Genomic DNA, 17,688 nt, shown 5'->3' with positions numbered 1-17,688 from the left:
GATGCGACGTTTTTTCTCATCTGATAGCGCCTCATATGTTTCGGGGATCTCCTTAAATCGCCGATTCGATTCTGCTGGATTGTTTGGATTTTTATCTGAGTGCCATTGTAGCGCTAGTTTTTTGTTTTCCTTTTTTTCCACATCGGTGGCGGTTCAGGTCACATCCGGCAGTTTGTAATAGTCTACCATTGTTAACCGATATTTTTTATAACTTAACGCACTCAACTTCACTTTAGAATATGCAAAACCGCTGCGAAATTTCGACTTCCTGATTGCTGCTGATAACCTATCAGTCTCTCTCTCTCTCGACTGATGACTACAATTTCGGTTGACTAAATTCCGCTATGAAAATTTTGAGGAATTACGCTGCGTTCTGTATATTGCTTCTCTGCATGTGATGATGTATGTTACTTCGCTTCGGCTGCCAGCTCTTATTCTTTGGATAATTTTGCTATGTATCTTATTCTGCGGGACTCTGTTACTTATACCTGAGCGCCTCGTTGAAATCTTCACGCAGGGTCAAATCGGCCTGTCCTTAGGCACAGGAGCAGAACCGTTTTATCTCCCTCGAGCATGGTCTTGTCGGAGTGTTAGCCTCGTCACAAACCGGAGCGTATTGCAGAATCGAAGACAGGCTGCTACTGGAACTGCCTCCTTCGAATCGGAACCGCTGAATATTCCGCCGAGGGCATGTCCAACGTTATGACCGACGGCAAAACCGATTGCAACACCACCGGCCGTGGCTGACGTTTTAGCCTTTAATCCAAGTCTCTGGTTGGTGGTTGCCATTGAGTTACCGACGGCCGAGTGCGGTGCAGGCTGGACCATCGCCGGACGGGGCGAAACAGCTGCAACTGGTGCGGACCTAGAATGGGGTGTAAAGGTCATCAACTACCATATATTATCAAAATGCTTTGTAACTAACCTTGTAATTCAGCAACAAAACAAACCAAATTAAATTGATCGCAACAACAGGTTACCGTGTACAATACTTGACAATAAATTAACAAGTTAACAACGAAAACATAAACTGAATTCTATCCAAACAATTGAAAAAGGCCTAACTGCCAAACGTAAACGTAGAGAAAAAAGACAAAAGAAGTTTTGGTCAAATTCGTTATGATCCTATTTAAAAAGCTGATACTGTTTTATTTCGTTTGATTGCAAAAAAATTCTTTTAAGGTCTTATATTACACCAAAAGTTATAAAAGTTAAATCTGATTTGATGACCATATTGCCCTTATTGAACTTTATAAAATCAGATTGGCGCTGTATGTAAATTATGGAAAAGTTAGGCCTAAAGCAGTTGTAGTTTCGATTAATGGGGGAGTCTTTTGTAGTGAGTAAAAAATCGGTGGCCATCGCTGAGCTTCTTTTGTTTTAAACAGCCATGCATTCCTCGCGCGTATTTGCTGCAATTTCAATCAATCGACAATTTAACAGGGGTTTAAATTTATTTAATTTCACATTATTTTGAAAATAAAAGTGAACGATTGTTACATTAATATATAAGCTATTTCAGTTTCAGCCATTTTCCGAAATTCAAACTATTTTCTTTTTGTTTTTTTTTTTGGTTCATCGAAGAACTACAAGTCGAAACATTATAAATCTTACTAAATTTCCTGTTTCAGACAATTTTATGGAGAGTTATCATGTCCGCCGTGGCGCTCCGCGTGGAAATGGTTTGACATCTACTCTTGGAACGCTCGTATGTGTAACTCTGCGTGACTGAAAAATACTTTTTTTATACATTACAAAAGAGGTCCATTGTTGCCTTGCCTTCAAAATCGTAAAACAAAATTACCTTCGCTTTGAGCACTTTACATCACCCCTTAATTCATTGATTAGGTATCCCTAATAAACATCTTATGATTCAAGAGCCTAACGACCTGTTCAGGGTATCATCCAAACAATATGTGGAATCATTGCACTATATGGGTTAAAGTTCGTGTATTATATTTTTTTTATTAGGGATTCCACTGCTTTTATATTTTTTTGCAATCAGTTATAATAATCCTTTATAATCATTTTATAATAATTGTATTGCTAGTTAGGACTTTTATATGAGCCAGGCCCTTTTATAAAGTGTGATAGAATCGTTATCAAAACTCTTCATAATCCATTGTTGCGTTATGTACATGACCGGATAGATAGTTTTTAATTGAGACGGGACGTGCGGATATGAAAAAACCTAACGTCAAATGCAGCCAGGGGGAACTGTGAAATGCAGCCAGTCCATTTGAAATATGTGAGGCAGAAAGAGTGGCTATGCGAGACAAAACATAAAATGAACAAACAATGAAGAAGACAACATCTATCTGCAGGTTCTGTCCCTGGATTTAATGGAGAACATAAAAATTCGATTTGTATGCATTTGGCAGTAGGCCTTTTTCAAATGTTTGGCTAGAAATTGCTTACTTCAACGAATCATGTGTAAGAAGCAAGCTGAGCTGAGTTTTTCATACTATGATCGAATTAAAAAAATTCCAAGACCATGTAAACAAGCTCTCCGAACTGTCAAAAAAGTGAGGTTAAACATTTTCATGCAATGTTCTACAGCGAGAGGTTCACTTTAGTTTGTTTACATTATAAATGAATTTTGTACCGCAACTCACCACTTCATTTACCGCGTTGCCAAGAACTCAAACAAAAATATACAAAACAGTGCTGCCCAAACACACATTTTGAGTCCCACCATTCTTGCAAAGGTGAAAAAAATATTCAACATTCTTGCATTTTTCAAATTTAAAAAAATCATCAAAAAATCACGATAGCTCCTAAATGTCTCATTTTAGCGGAAATATTATTAAAAATGTGCAATCTTTCGATTAAAAATAAGAAAAAATGGGGTTAGGTCGGACGAGAAAGGTCTATTGTAGTGAGTAATTCCAAGCTTCATTAGGACAATTCTCAAAAAATAAAAAGAAAATCGGGAAAAGAAACTCAGGTATCGTATCGACAAAAACTAAAATTTCAAAACAATCAGATTCTAAAAATAGACACTGGCCCTTACTTTGTGCATTTGCGGTCATCCTTCCGCTCAAAATCCTTTGATCTATTTCTACCTGTTTCACATATTGGGTACCAGTATTATCATTGCTCAATCGCTGCATGTGCAGCGACAGATCGTTCGTCTCACTGACTTATGAAAACTGGCAGAGAAGGCAGTGCGTGCGAAGTCGGTCTTTTTATTTTGTTAAAATCTCTGTCTTCTTAAATACAAGTTGAAACTCTAAAGTATCCATAAAACTGTTATAAAAAAACTCACAAACGTGCCTGGCGAAAGTGGTTAATCAGAACCAAATATAAATACAAAAACCTGTTTTAATCCATCTAGTAGTGCAATTGTGCCTTTCTCATTTCTTCAAACTATGATTCCATGACTGGTTATGTTCGTTTCAATTGTGGAAATATCTAGGACATTCTTAGTTCACTTTGCAACTAAACACATTTGCTCGCCAGCCACGAACCTAATCAGCATTAGTTGAATTTTGTCTTCCTGCTAACTAATTTTGTCATGCGGAGGTGGGTGTGTGAGGAGGGTGAAAAACCCACGAACGAACCACCCCAGCTTAATTAGGGATGCCTTGTGATATAGCGATGGTATGGTAAAGATGATTGGGTTGAGAAGGGGGGGGGGGGGTATGAGTGATGGATGGGGTGGTGGTCTGAGGGGGATACAATGAGGTGTGCTCTTAATGGAATTTAAAGGATTGGTGATCAGTGAGAGGGAGGGGGTGGTGTAACACCTCTTCGTATGCGCCTACCTACGCCCCCGTTAAAATCCAGAAGGATTGTCAGTCGAAAAAAAATTACCCTCCGGGCCGGGATTAGGTTGATGATTTTCAGAGTGATTGCTTATTCTCTCTATATGAGAAAGGCAACAATCTTAAGAGCTCCAAAAATAAAAAAAGATTGATTTTTCGAAACTCGAAACCACAATGATTTTCGTGCTTGATAGTCCAAAATTCATTAGAAAGTCATAGCAACATAAAAACAATGATCTGTTTCAAAACCTTTGAACCTGCCGAAGTGTGAGATTTTGAGACTTAACAATTATTATTTTGAAACCAGTACGTGGCATGAACCACCAACAAACCTTTGTGAAATATGTCTTGCTTTTCATTTATTTTACTTTTTACCTTTTAATTTTGTTCAATTCTCTTAACCTTTAGTCTGTTTCTACATTTTTTTCACATTTTTATGCATCTTCCATTTTATTTGTCTTACCTATATTTATTAGTATTTTTTATTCTGTGGCTCGTTGTTTATGTTTTGCCTTTTCACAATTTTCATTTGGCTGTCTCAATGAATTTTCCCATTATTCAGTGGCAGATTTTATATCCTTCGTTTTGACTCTATTCTATTTCTTTTACTGTTTTACATTTCTTACAAAAGAAATGTATAGGATTCGCTCAAACTTTGAAAACTTTTTCCGAGGCCCGGAGGGCCGAGTCTCATATACCAATCGACTCAGCTCAACAAATTGAGACAATGTCTGTATGTGTGTGTGTATGTGTGTATGTATGTATGTACAAAATGTCACGTAATTATCTCAGCAATGGCTGAACCGATCTTAATGAAATTAGTTTCAAATGAAAGGCCTAATGTTGCCAATTTTGATTTTCGATATATTGTTTACTTTCCGAGATATGGGCGATTTTGTCAAAACACGGCAGGTTTTTTGCAAATAACTTTCGAACAATACAATGTTGGCCCACAAACTGCACATAAAGAAAGCTTGTAAAAATACCTTTCTAACAAGCTATAGATTGTCTTAGTCCGTGCACGAGTGGCGAAGATATTAAACATTTTGTATTTTTGGTCCTCGCTTACCGATTTCCACTAATTCAAAATGAGATTGTTTCATACAGAGTATTGCTTTACTGGTATTTTAGGGGCAAAACTAAACCGATTTTGAATAACGGGGTATGAAAACACATCTACGTGATTCAAGGAATTCGATGTTGAGAACATTTTGTGAATTACCTTTATAATAAATGAACTATTTCTCAAAAATCAATAAATAAGTTCACTTCAAAGACAAAATAATGTGTTGATAAAGAAATAGTGAGTGGTAACCGACGACAATGATAACATCAGAGAAATTCAGATACGGATCTTGGCGGGAAATCGTGCCTACTTTGGACTCCGTAGGACGCTCCGGTCGAACGAAATTCGCCGCCGCACGAAGTTGATTATCTACAAGACGCTGATTAGATCGGTGGTCCTCTACGGCCACGAGACTTGGACTATGCTTGTGGAGGACCAACGCGCCCTTGGAGTTTTCGAACGAAAGGTGTTGCGTACCATCTATGGTGGCGTGCAGATGGAAGACGGAACGTGGCGCAGGCGAATGAACCATGAGTTGTATCAGCTGCACATTCGTTGTATTGGTACGAACATTCATGAAAAATAACGGATCAAAGACCAAAAATATCCACAAATTAGATCCAGGAAAAGAAGTCCCCCAAAGTACCCACTCTCGATGGGGGATGCAACTACAATGTGTCTTCTAACTTATCGTCGTCCATATTTGGATATACTGAGTAGTTTGAACCATTTCTTTTTCACAATATTGGTTTGTATAGGACTTATCCATATTTCCAGCACGAGAATTCCGAAAGAAACAATATGCAAGCTATGAGGATGAATGGAAAGAGACTGCATTGCAATCAACTGAATGCACGGCTTTTATGCTATCGACATAGCCTAGACATTTCACACTATTTACTTCAATGCAAATAAAAACTTTGAAATATCTACCTGTCTCATTCACGAATCGCATTCTCCCTGTCGTTCATTGTTTAAGGGGCTTGAAAGCACATGTGACCTTGTCTCATTTTACTATATTCAATTGCGCGTTAAAATACTGGACCAGTAAATTCTATTCTGTACATAAATCTTTTTTTCGGGAATATGTGGCCAAAAAGTAAACTTCGAATTCGTCAAGTAAAGAAGCATGAAAACAAAAAGAATAAAACCAAAAAAAGATGGAAAGCCTAGAAAGTCCATTGCATATTTATTAGCCTTTTCTCAGAACAATCCGGTTTATTCATTTTCTTTATTCAAAAATGTTTTTTGCTTCAAATATATGACCATTTCATTTTAATTAATTATTTCATTCCGCATCTTTTTATTCGTTTTGTTCATCTGCCTTCATATTACTTATTTTATTCGTTTCATTCTTTGGATTCACTCTGATCAGTTTATTCTTTTTGTGCATTTTACTCATATCATTCATTGTTTTCATTGTATGCATTATATTCATTTTTTCCAGTTTATTCATTTTGTTCAGTTTCTTCATTTTAATAATCTGACTACTTTTTCAGTTTTAATCATTTCATCCAAATAATTTATTTGATTCAATTTATTTCTTTATATTAATTTATAACCTTTTACCATTGTTCAATTTTTCGTTTTAATCAATGCATTTATTTCTGCTCATTTTCTTCTTTTTATTCATTTTATCACTTCAGCTCATTTTGTTTATTTGATTCGTTTGTTTTATTTATGCATTTCATTTATTTTTTACTTTATTCATTTTGTTCATCCATTCTTTTTATTCATTTGATCCATTTAATTAATTTGATTCATTGTATTCACTGGATGAATTAAATCAATTTGATTCATTTAATTCATTTAATTAATTTGATTCATGTGATTCATTTGATTCATTTGATTAATTTGATTCATATGATTCATTTGATTAATTTGATTCATTTGATTCATTTGATTCATTTGATTCATTTGATTCATTTGATTCATTTGATTCATTTGATTTATTTGATTCATTTGATTCATTTGATTCATTTGATTCATTTGATTCATTTGATTCATTTGATTCATTTGATTCGTTTGATTCATTTGATTCATTTGATTCATTTGAATCATTTGATTCATTTGAATCATTTGATTCATTTGATTCATTTGATTCATTTGAATCATTTGATTCATTTGATTCATTTGTTTCATATCTTTAATTTTATGCATTTCATGTTTAGTCATTCGTTTTATTTCTTTCAATTTGTTAGTATGAGTCAATTTATTCTATTAATCTTATAACTATTTCTAAATATAATCTTAATTTTTATTTAATAACCTAATCTAATTTGATTCGTGTATTTTATAATTTTGATTTACATTAATTTTTCTACTCATTTCATGAATTTAAAAACCTATTATTTCGTTTTTTGCTTTACTTTTTTATTCCGGTCGTTTTGTTTATTTCTATAATGTATTCAGTTTATTCGAGATTTTATTCGTGCAAGACTAGAAAATGTTTTCAACCCACCTCTAGTTGGGTGCCTACTTCTCGTGAGTTCTGCAAACTAATCCAATAGTAAAATGTGTAAGAAATGTCTCATCTCACGGCTAGGTGGATTAAATCGGTTTTATATTTTATTATTTCACAGTTTTTTCTATTTGCCTATGTGTTCTATTTTGTAACCGTTTGTTACAAAGTCCTCTGTTTATTTTAAGTATGTGCCTAAATGTTTAATGTACTGTCACGTTTCTAAATAATATAAGGGTTAATTGTTAGTAGGGTTAGTAGTAATAAAATGTAAATACAGGTCGGACTCGATTATCCGGGGATTCGATTATCCGGGGATTCGATTATCCGTGATTCGATTATCCGGGGAAAATGATTCGATTATCCGGGTGTTTTGAAAAAAATCAAATTTCAACTATAATGTCTTATTATAGTGCTAATTCGATCATTGCAGTCAATAGAACATTTTTTCGGGCAATTTGGAGGTCTAGGGTTAACCTCCTCTCAAATTTTAACCTACCTCAAAAATAGCTTATATATGGGTTATTCCGCGCAAAGTGACCTAAAAAACAAAACTTGGAACCGACCTTCATGGATTGGAACCAGTTTTGAAGAAATTGTTCATTTAGAGCCAATATATAATAACCTAAATTGTTGTGTCGTTTAAACAGCCCCTCAGTCCATGGGAACACTCTTAACCGTTATGTGTCTGACGCGGTACCCGGATACCTTTTTAGGTTGAAAAATAATGAAATTCCGATGTTTTATCCGTAGCTGGAAATTGAAACTTTGTGACATCTTGGAACTTCACTAAGTCAAGTTTTTGGGGTAATAATGTTTTTGATGTAGTAAGAAGGCAGTGAGGAGGGGCTCCTGAATTTTTTACTACGTCACAGGCCGACGTGGATACCCGGGTACCCCCAAAACTGAAATGCCAATAGCTAAGGTAATTTCCAACCGATTTTGATGCTTTTGGGTGTTTTGGATTCAAGAACTCATCCACTTTTAGACTTGGTAAAAATGAATCGGGTTATTTCAACCGGTTCTCGGGAATCCGGATTTCCGGAAGCATGTTCCAGTGCTTGGATACTATTTGTGAATATCAATGGAATACTAGCAATATGGGTATCAAAATCCTTGGCATAGCATCAATAGACTGTATCTCATGGTATTGGAACCATTTGGTGATTTCACCACGGAACGGACATTCCGGAGCAGGTTCCCGTAGGGCCGTGAATGGCCATTCCATTCCAATTCCATTTTTCAAGCTACCATAGGGTCCCGTAACAATAAATAATAGACTTCCGAGACAATTTGAAGTGTTTTGATACTCATTTTGCTAGGGCATTATTTAAATTTACAAATCATACCCTAGTACTGGAACATTACTCAGGAAAATCCGGATCACCAAGAACCAGATCCATTCATCCGGTTCAATGTTACAGAATCCAAAAGTGAACGAGTTCCTGAATCTATAACATCTAAAAGTGTCAAAATCGGTTAAAGGAAGCCATAGTTATGAGCATTTTAATTTGTGGGTACCCGGGTACCCTCGTTGGCCTGTTATAGGTGTTTTTTGTTGGACACATAACGGTTAATTTTAACAAATTGTTTAAAAAAATGTTTTTCTTCGGATTATATCTCTGGTACTGTTTGCACTAGAATCAATCAGCGAGATATTTTTTTTAAAGATTTGTTTAGGGATTCCAAAAAAATGAAAAGTTTTTAATGCCAATATTGCCAAATATGCAACTTTTTAATTTTACACTAAAAGTACATTTTCCTCGTAATACATCGGTTACTGTAGGCCACATAAAACGTCATTATACCTACATTGCTCGGTCGGTTTCTGGCTATCTCTTGGGATAATGATGACATGCTTCTCAGGATTCTGTTTGGATACTTTTCAAGATTCTGATCGAAGTTGTCTTAGCATCCCAATGGAATCTATTTCAGAACTTCGATTCAATATTTATCCGTATTTCTACGGCTTTTTCTCTGAATTTTGATGTAGGATTCTAGAGAAAAGCTTCTTAAATGTCTAGTGGAATATTTCTCAAGATAGAATTCTGCAGAAGATTATGCTTTATTTCAGATACTGACAGAATCATGGTCCTATTATCATTGGAATCCGGTGTAATATTCTGATGAATATCCTGCTTTGAGTTCCAGTGGACTTTGACACAAACAATATTGCTCTTCTCCCATTATCCCCTTCAATAAGTGATTCCTGCTCAGAATTCCAATAGCATCTTTAACCCGTTCGTGCCCTTCTGGTTGATGAACAACCATGTTTCTATATGACTATAACGTTTGGTTTACACAACGTCAAGTAAGGTTAACAACTGCGACTAAGATCTTTCATTTGAGCACTAAAAGTTATAAATATTAGCATTAGAACAGAAGTTATTACAATTAATCTGGTTGGGTTCCGCTGAAGCAGTGCTGCCAGGGATAGTTTCTGTTAACGGCGAAAATGAAATTTTGGAATATTTTCTTAGCCTGGGAATATTATTGAAAACTGCTAAAACTTTCTAATTTAGATTGCCCTCAATTACCTTTTTCATGCAATTGGACTAGATCGGAAGGTAAATATTGAGCAGCAGCAAAAGAAGCACCTATCTTTCTTAAACCAGGTTTTTCGTGTTTCTTGACGCCAACAGTTTTAAGGAAAAATAGTTTTGGGACCCTATACGTGGTAGAAAAAAGTTGGTCAAGAAATGGTTAACGAGATTCTGAAAAGAGACCCGGCCGTCACTGGAGGTGATTTCAATTCTTGGGTAGCTCAAGCAAAGATGGATGATAGGCTATGTAAAGAGGGCGCCAGCAGTACTTCTCGCTGAGGCGCCCGGGAACCTGGTAGTCCTTCGCTAGTGACAAGTATGAGTGGGACAGTTTGCGGAGACTACACGCGTAGTTATTACCGGACAATCCAGTATTGGTCAACTAAATGATGCTACAAGGACAAGGATCTCTTTGTGGGTGCGCAACACGCACTCTTCTAATTAGAATGACTAGACATGTTAGCTGTGATATGTGACACTCCACGTAAATTAAACTGGAGCCAAGAAACAGACGACCCCCAGTTTACTTATTAATTTTTTTTTTTCTGGTATTCGAGTAATCGAATCAGTTACCTCGGAAAATCTAAGCCCTGGGTAATCGAGTTTGATTTGTATTGCAAAAGACATACCTTATTAAAAAGTTTATCTTCGAATTCTTGTACAAATAGCTATAAGCAACTGATACATATCGTTAACTCGTTACCAATATGAATAATAAATGAAAACCAACTGAAAATACAAATCACACCCTGAAAGTCTGAAAAATCGACTAGGGCCAAAATAGGTACATTTATATTTACCATAATAGGAAAATTTGTCCTGGTCATTTTATTTCCAATTTCTCCACGAATGAAGCTTAAATTCATGAAAAAACGCAAAAAAAAATTTGATTCGATTATCCGGGTGATTCGATTATCCGGGGTGAGATTTTTTTCAAATCCCCGGATAATCGAGTCCGACCTGTACTAAAAGTTATTTGTTATTTGTTAAAATTAGGATTAGTAGGATAAGAATGAACACAAATAATTGTCAACACACTAAACCAACACTGTGGGTACAAGTGGGTGGTAAAACCAACGAACACCAAACCGTACAACAGATAATGAAAGGGGGAGGAAATCTGTTATACGGCAGGCGAAAAATGGTAGCGCGGCACTCCCAAAGTTCGCTCCCAGAAAGCCGTGGAAAACCGCCAAAATGCTTCGCCACCTAAGACTTTTGGACTACTTGATGAGTCCACCAAAGCTCAGACATAATCTGGCGTTCGTGTGCTTAACATCCTTGAAGTGGTGTGAGTTTTAAATAAAGTTAAAATTATCGGTGAGAGGTGACACATTTGTTCAGATAATATAAAGGTGGAAGTACAGCTTGATGCGAGTAATCAAGGGTTTCACTAATACCTGTCTCCTGAACACCCTCACAGGACCTTTTTTTGATTTCATATAAAATTTCCCGTGCCTTGGGTGACGCAATCATAACCACCCGGCAGCACACGATTCGGCCTAGCGAGCCCTGGATGCTTGCTACGTCTAACCCGTCAAAGACCAGCGATCGTCCTCTGGCCTTGAGCCATAACCGCTAAGGAGGACTTACCCCTCTCGGCACGGTCACTCCGGTAGCGTCCTGGGCCTGTCGATACTCGTCAATGAGGGAAGACGCCAACAGCCGCCATTAGACTCCACGAACGCCGTCAAGAACCCGCCAACCCACCAGCGAGAACAGCAGCCACCATTGTCACCAGTTCCCGAGCCCCATCGTCGTCAGCAGCAGCCACGCGAGCGCTCGCAGGACGGCCCCGAACCACAAGCAACTTCCAGCAACAGCAGCGGTACGTACCGGTATAAACCCACAACCCACATACACACTCACACACAAGCAATAGTTTAAATAAACAGTGATTTAGTAAAAGTAAAATTCATTTGAATAAAACAAGTTTTCGAAGTTTAGATTTCATTTTCAATTTGCTCATTTCACAACCCATTTTAGTAAAGTGATAGTACCCTGCACAGTTGTCCGCGAAACCCCTCCGATTACCCAGTAGTAAGCCGACCCTGAGACCCAGTTCAAGGAGGCTCTTGCTACTGAGCTTTACCGGGATACACAGTAGAAGAGTTACAATTTATTCCAATTATACCCTATTCTATTTTCTACATTTATTTATATTTTTCATTTTTGAAGACATACAAGTTTCCTTAATTTTTATAATTCGTTCCATTTTTGTCCCACTTTTTCACTGTATCGCAATTTTTCGTTTTGCTAGTACATTTGCAACATTTTCTTGTTCGTTTATGCGTCGATTTTGTTCGTTTATTTTCATTTCGTTTTATTTATTTTCCAATTATTCTATAAATTGTCTTAAGTGTTCCTTATTTCTGCTTCTTTATTTTTCACATTTAACCCACTATGGTGCTTATTTTTCTCTTTGCCATATTCTATATACCAATTGTTTTCTTTTATTTTAGCCTTAGGAACATTTCCCATTATGTTTTGGGGTAGGAAAAATCTCTAACTCTATGTGCGAAGCTGGGAAGCAAACCCATATGTGCTACGTGCAAAACAATCTATTCACCAACTACGCTACCAGTCCTCTTTTCGTTATTATTTCTTCATTTATTTGTTCTTGTCACATTTATTAAACATATTTTAATTTTTCCATTTCTATGTTCCATCTTGGATTTTTCTTTTGTTTTGGTGATTTTTGTCTTCGTCCATGAACGTATTTCACTTTCCCTTTAAAAAGTTTTTTGCATATTTTTATTGTATATTTTTTATTATTCAGTTTATTCACATTTTTTTTAATTCTCTCTCATTTTGTTACTATTCTTTTCCTTTCCTTTTTCCCACTTCTTTTTTTTGCATTTTTCTGAACTATACAATTTTGAATTTTCTCCGCTTTTTCATGTTTTCTATTTATCTGTTTGATTCTTTTGTTATACTTTTGTTTCTATCCATAACATCCTTTTTTCACCATTTGTTTTATTTAAATGTTCAATATTTATCTATTTTCATTCGCCGCATTTTGGCATTTTTCTCACTTATTCCATTCAATTTTTTTTAAAGTAGGTCAAAAAGGCGGTTTTTCTTTGTTTCGGAAATAAAGCTTGCTTTTAGTTGTACAGGACTTCTTGTGATCTTTTTTTTATCACGGGCAGCATTTCCTGTCAGCTCCGATACGATGCCAAGATATTCCCTGCTGCCATGTAGTCGAGTGCTTCGATACCGACACGCTCGGCGTAGTGAGCCAGCAAGCGATACACAGGAAACAGGAGAACCAAGCGGAATTTTTGCTTTTTCAACGATTTTTCTCCTAAACCGCGACCAGAACAGCGTATGTTGCCAGTACGAGTGTAACACACGAATATTGCTTGCATTCGCATACGACCCCCATGTTTTGTACTTGGTTCAGTTTGCGTTCGAAGCCAAATGGACAGACCATCGAATAAATTAGTGTTCGAGATTGTACATAAAATGTGTGCTTGAAACGTGCACAACACAAAGGAAAGCATGGTGTTTGATCGGACAAGCTCAGTTGCCTGTTGAAAGGAACTGCGTAGCGTACCTTCACAGCCAGTGTAGCGGACTAATCAGTGTGCTACAGTGGTTGTAGAAGCCTGCAGCGCAGTTGTATACTCGGCGACCAACAGGTAAGTGAGTTTGTCCGACCAAATCTGTACCTTAAATAGTCGATGAGGGGTGTACCCCATTAGGCATAAATACGTTAGACATACGGACGTTTGATATACGTACGTTAGGCATAATAGACGTTAGGAATAATAAACGTTAGGCATAATGGACTTTAGGCATAAATTATCACTTCAAGAAAATTAATTTTTGGCGGTGATGGCCTAGAATGATAATAGCGTAAATGTTTGAACATTTGGATGTGATAGAATTACTCTGGAAGCTGATCAAACTTGATCAACATTTTCTTCTACTGTATATACTTGAATAAATTTGAACTCAAATAAAAGAAGCAGACCGAATGCGTGGTATGAGGAAATCCAGCTTGCGCTAATTTTTTAAACGACTTAAATAGAAATTTTCTTTAGACTGATATGAACACTGAGGAAGACCACAAGTAATATTTGAAATACTAGTATCTGATTGATGGTGAAAAGCAATTGTTTTTCATTATTATTAATATAGTGGAATTAAACGGAAGACATCTGTCTTAAGAAGATTAATTGCGACATTCCGCCAATTCGCTCAAAAAGTTTTGAATTTTGTAAAACTTGTTTTTTATCTTTGACAGTACTCCTAACGAACTGTCTTCCGCTTTTTCAAATAAAATTTGCAGAAGACTCTCTAGAAATCAATAACATAGCTCATTTTATCGCCACAACTTTATATATAACCTTTTAATACATTAAAAATAACGCAATCAACTTAGATTAGCTCTTACATACATGTATGGTGCATACATACATGTCAAAGAAGAAAATATGTGCTTTTGAAGAACAGCTCATGAAAGAAAGAATGATGCATTTTATTATTTATTCAACGAATATAAGAATGTTGCTGCTTCAATATTGATTACCTCCATATTATAGGAGGTAATCAATATTGAAGCAGCAAGTTTATGGATTACATTCTTGAGGCCATCAAAATAGAACTACGAAAACTGTCTGATACGAGAGAGAGAGTTTATTTGTGTACTGTGACGAGGTATCGAAACGAAAAGGTATTGTCGCAAACGTAAAATCTGTAGCCTAAGGCTGATGCTGTACATAACAGTTCAAGTTTCCATAGGCTCCAAAACTTAAAGTTTGTTCATTATTTGGCTTTTTTAAATATTTGGATGCAACTGAATTGGTTATACATTGAAATGTGCTTGTACCAAACTGTTGATTTAAATCAAGGGATACTTTCTTCATCTCGTCCACGGGAAAAATAGAAAAAACCCCTACAGTTGCAAGGGATAAATATGTCGCAGGGTGTTTATTTTTCATTTTGGAGTCTCGTTAAACCCGAAAAAACAAGTGATATCTCTATAATAACGAAAGCCTGCGATTACTTTTATATTTTTGTGAATTATGCCTATCGTCCATTATGCCTAACGTATATTATGCCAATCGTCCTTTATACCTAACGTCTATTATGCTTAATGTACTTATGCCCAACATATGTATGCCTAACGTTCTTATGTCTAACGTATTTATGCCAAACGTCGCGCACCCGTTGATGAGGACGTCATTTATAGAAACGTAGCTCGCTAGGTACACAAATCTGTCGTGCTGGACTTGGGAAGCGCTACTTTCTGTGTGAAAATGCGTGGTATTTTGACTATGTTTTACAATATTTAAATATTCAATGCCGTAATACAAAAAATCTATGGGTTTAACCATTGGAATCTGTTCTTAGAAGTATTTCTGGGCGATTTGTGAAAAAATTCGAAAATTCATCGTGAAATAGCTGAGTTATAACCGCTTAAAACCTAACGCATTTTCGAAAACAAAGACGTAGTCCTACGTCAAAACATATTGCCACTAAAGAAAGTTAGGGATTTTTCATTTAATTTCCAAAAAATCCCTCATCACTATTTGACGGCAACTGTGAACTACCATCAGTTATAGTAGGCGAGCTCTCGTCTGTGATAGGTCGCTTTCACATTTCGGGGGAAAATATGGGAGCTACCGCGCGCTTTGTCTGTAAAATCGTACAAGATTACCTTAGTTTGGGTCCCTTCTCATTGCTCCATCTCGGGTAAGGAAGAAGCGACCTTTCTAGCTAAGGCGGGCGCATTGGAAGGTGACATTTACGAAAGGCAATATGCTTCAATGAATTTTTTACTCTCTCCCGTCAGAGGTCACTAGAAAGTCGGCATACATCTTGGAGCAATGGAGAGTCAGGAAGGTGGCTACATTCCATTGCCCCGAAGGTATCAACGAAGCCTTGGTTTAGAGGAATGAATGCCGGACGGAGTTTTATTCGTGTGTTGTCTTGTATCATGTCCAATAACTACATGTTAGATGCTCATCTCCGACATATTGGGCTCGCAAATAGCAGTATCTTCGCTTGTGGCGACAGTTATCACGATATCGACCATATTATCTGGGCATGCGCCGAGAGCTGTTCTGCCAGATCTCAACTCAACTGTATGTCTCCCTAAGAATATTCGTTATTTATTGTTTTAATTATTAAGTTCAATAATCTCGTTAAGAAATGCCAAACTACTACTACTCATAAAAATATTTCTAATTAACTAGACTAGACTTAATATAATTCCACCACTCATTCTAGAATATCAAACGGTATTCCACGTTTCCACTTTTCCTTTTAGTGTAATATAATTAATTGCTCCAATATTATTCCTTGCTGAAAATTCCAAATTATATCACTGCTGTAATTGAAGCCCTTAATGTTAATCAAATATATCAATGTATAATCCCTTAGTTATAAGACATCTAAAATGTAAAACAAACAATTTGGCCCCGTTAAGCTAACGCAAACGTACCTTATCAAATAAACGAATTGAATAAAAAGAAGTTCAGCACTTTTGCCGTAAGTTAGTAAGGAATTCCCGAAAACGGCCAATACTGTACTTCAGCAGATTTTCATACATCGAATTATTGTCGGAGATCACACCATCAATTTCAACTTCCTCAGCGGGAAGATAAACACAATAGTCCTGAGTTTGTTCGAGCGGACCTTGGATATTTCGATTACAGCCGAGAAGCGTTCCGCCGAGACATTAGAAATCTTTGAAAAATAAAAAAAAATAATTTTGAGCCGGAAGAAGGCCACATACGGACCGGCTAGGTGGTATGGATGTCGTTTGAATCAGCGGTTACCAGCGGGGCAGGCCTGAGTCTTGCCATTTAGTCATCCAAAAGGATACATCGCACGAAATCAAAATAAGCTTGATGTGGCTTAATTAATATACCCGTGCTAGGAATTTTCTGTAGAGTTCTATTTTTGAAAAGGAAACTTTATCCGATTCAGCAACATCATTATACTCTGCTGGATTTGATAATGCCGTTTTGTTCATCCTATAGTTAGTTACTAGCTCCTCCATACGGGTGAGCCATGGCCTTTGCACCATACGTATACCTACAAGTACACACGTATTTACTCTGCAGATGTTTGTTTTGGAACCCAAAATAAACTTTCGTATTAAACCCCCCTTTCCGAAATTTACCCGTAATATGCTCAAGCTAATTGAATTAGTCGTTTGCCGAATGCTAATTGGTTTTGTGAGAATGCTAATTTAAATAGTTCTTTGATGGTTGGTCGTACCACTTGAATAAATTATTTCGCACACAAGCAGGTGTACTTCGCTTTCGTATTTTAGCACTAGCTACGCGACACTGGCGACTAGCCAATACTGTGCAGACCGGAACTGTTGCGGAGCCTGGAACCTCGAATAAATTCGAAATCATGTATTTTTTATATTTCTAACCGTTCATTTTCTTTCTTTCTTCCCGTTTATTCATCTCCGGTGCTAGGTCGGCTGGCGCATCACGGTCCAGTGGCACGCCGGTAATGTGGCCTGCAAGGTGTTCCTGTTTATGCGCGCCTTCTGTCTCTACCTTAGCTCGAATGTGCTGGTGTGTGTCTCGCTGGACCGCTGTTTTGCTGTGATATATCCGCTACGGGTTTCCGCCGCACGGAAACGAGGCAAGATTATGCTGGGTGGAGCGTGGATTATCGCCTTCGTGAACGCGATTCCGCAGGTGAGTGGTTCTTTTTTTTCGGCGGTGGGTATTATTGCTTTCAGGGTTACGTGCACTACTGAAAGCTTCGATAGCCTCGAGTGGATAATAAATGTCAATAATTTTAAGGCTAGTGGTTTTCTACGATATCTCTTGATTAGTATGCTACAAGCATTCTGGGATCAGTTAAGCACTATAT

The 17,688-nt window shown here is 36.9% G+C and overlaps 1 protein-coding gene across 1 annotated transcript in view; it reads left to right on the top strand.

Annotated features, from left to right (window-relative positions):
* LOC131685689 (adipokinetic hormone/corazonin-related peptide receptor variant I-like) overlaps positions 1-17,688 on the top strand; it is a 357,691-nt gene that overhangs the window by 167,058 nt on the left and 172,945 nt on the right. Inside the window, exon 3 of the mRNA XM_058969579.1 lies at positions 17,283-17,510. Within this exon, the coding sequence (XP_058825562.1) occupies positions 17,283-17,510 (228 nt within the window). The remainder of the gene's footprint in view (positions 1-17,282; positions 17,511-17,688) is intronic.

Source organism: Topomyia yanbarensis, chromosome 2 (genome assembly GCF_030247195.1).
Source record: "Topomyia yanbarensis strain Yona2022 chromosome 2, ASM3024719v1, whole genome shotgun sequence".
In the NCBI taxonomy this organism is placed as follows: domain Eukaryota; kingdom Metazoa; phylum Arthropoda; class Insecta; order Diptera; family Culicidae; genus Topomyia; species Topomyia yanbarensis.
The sequence above is the reverse complement of the archived record's forward strand: the minus strand, read 5'-3'. Positions and strand labels throughout refer to the sequence as shown.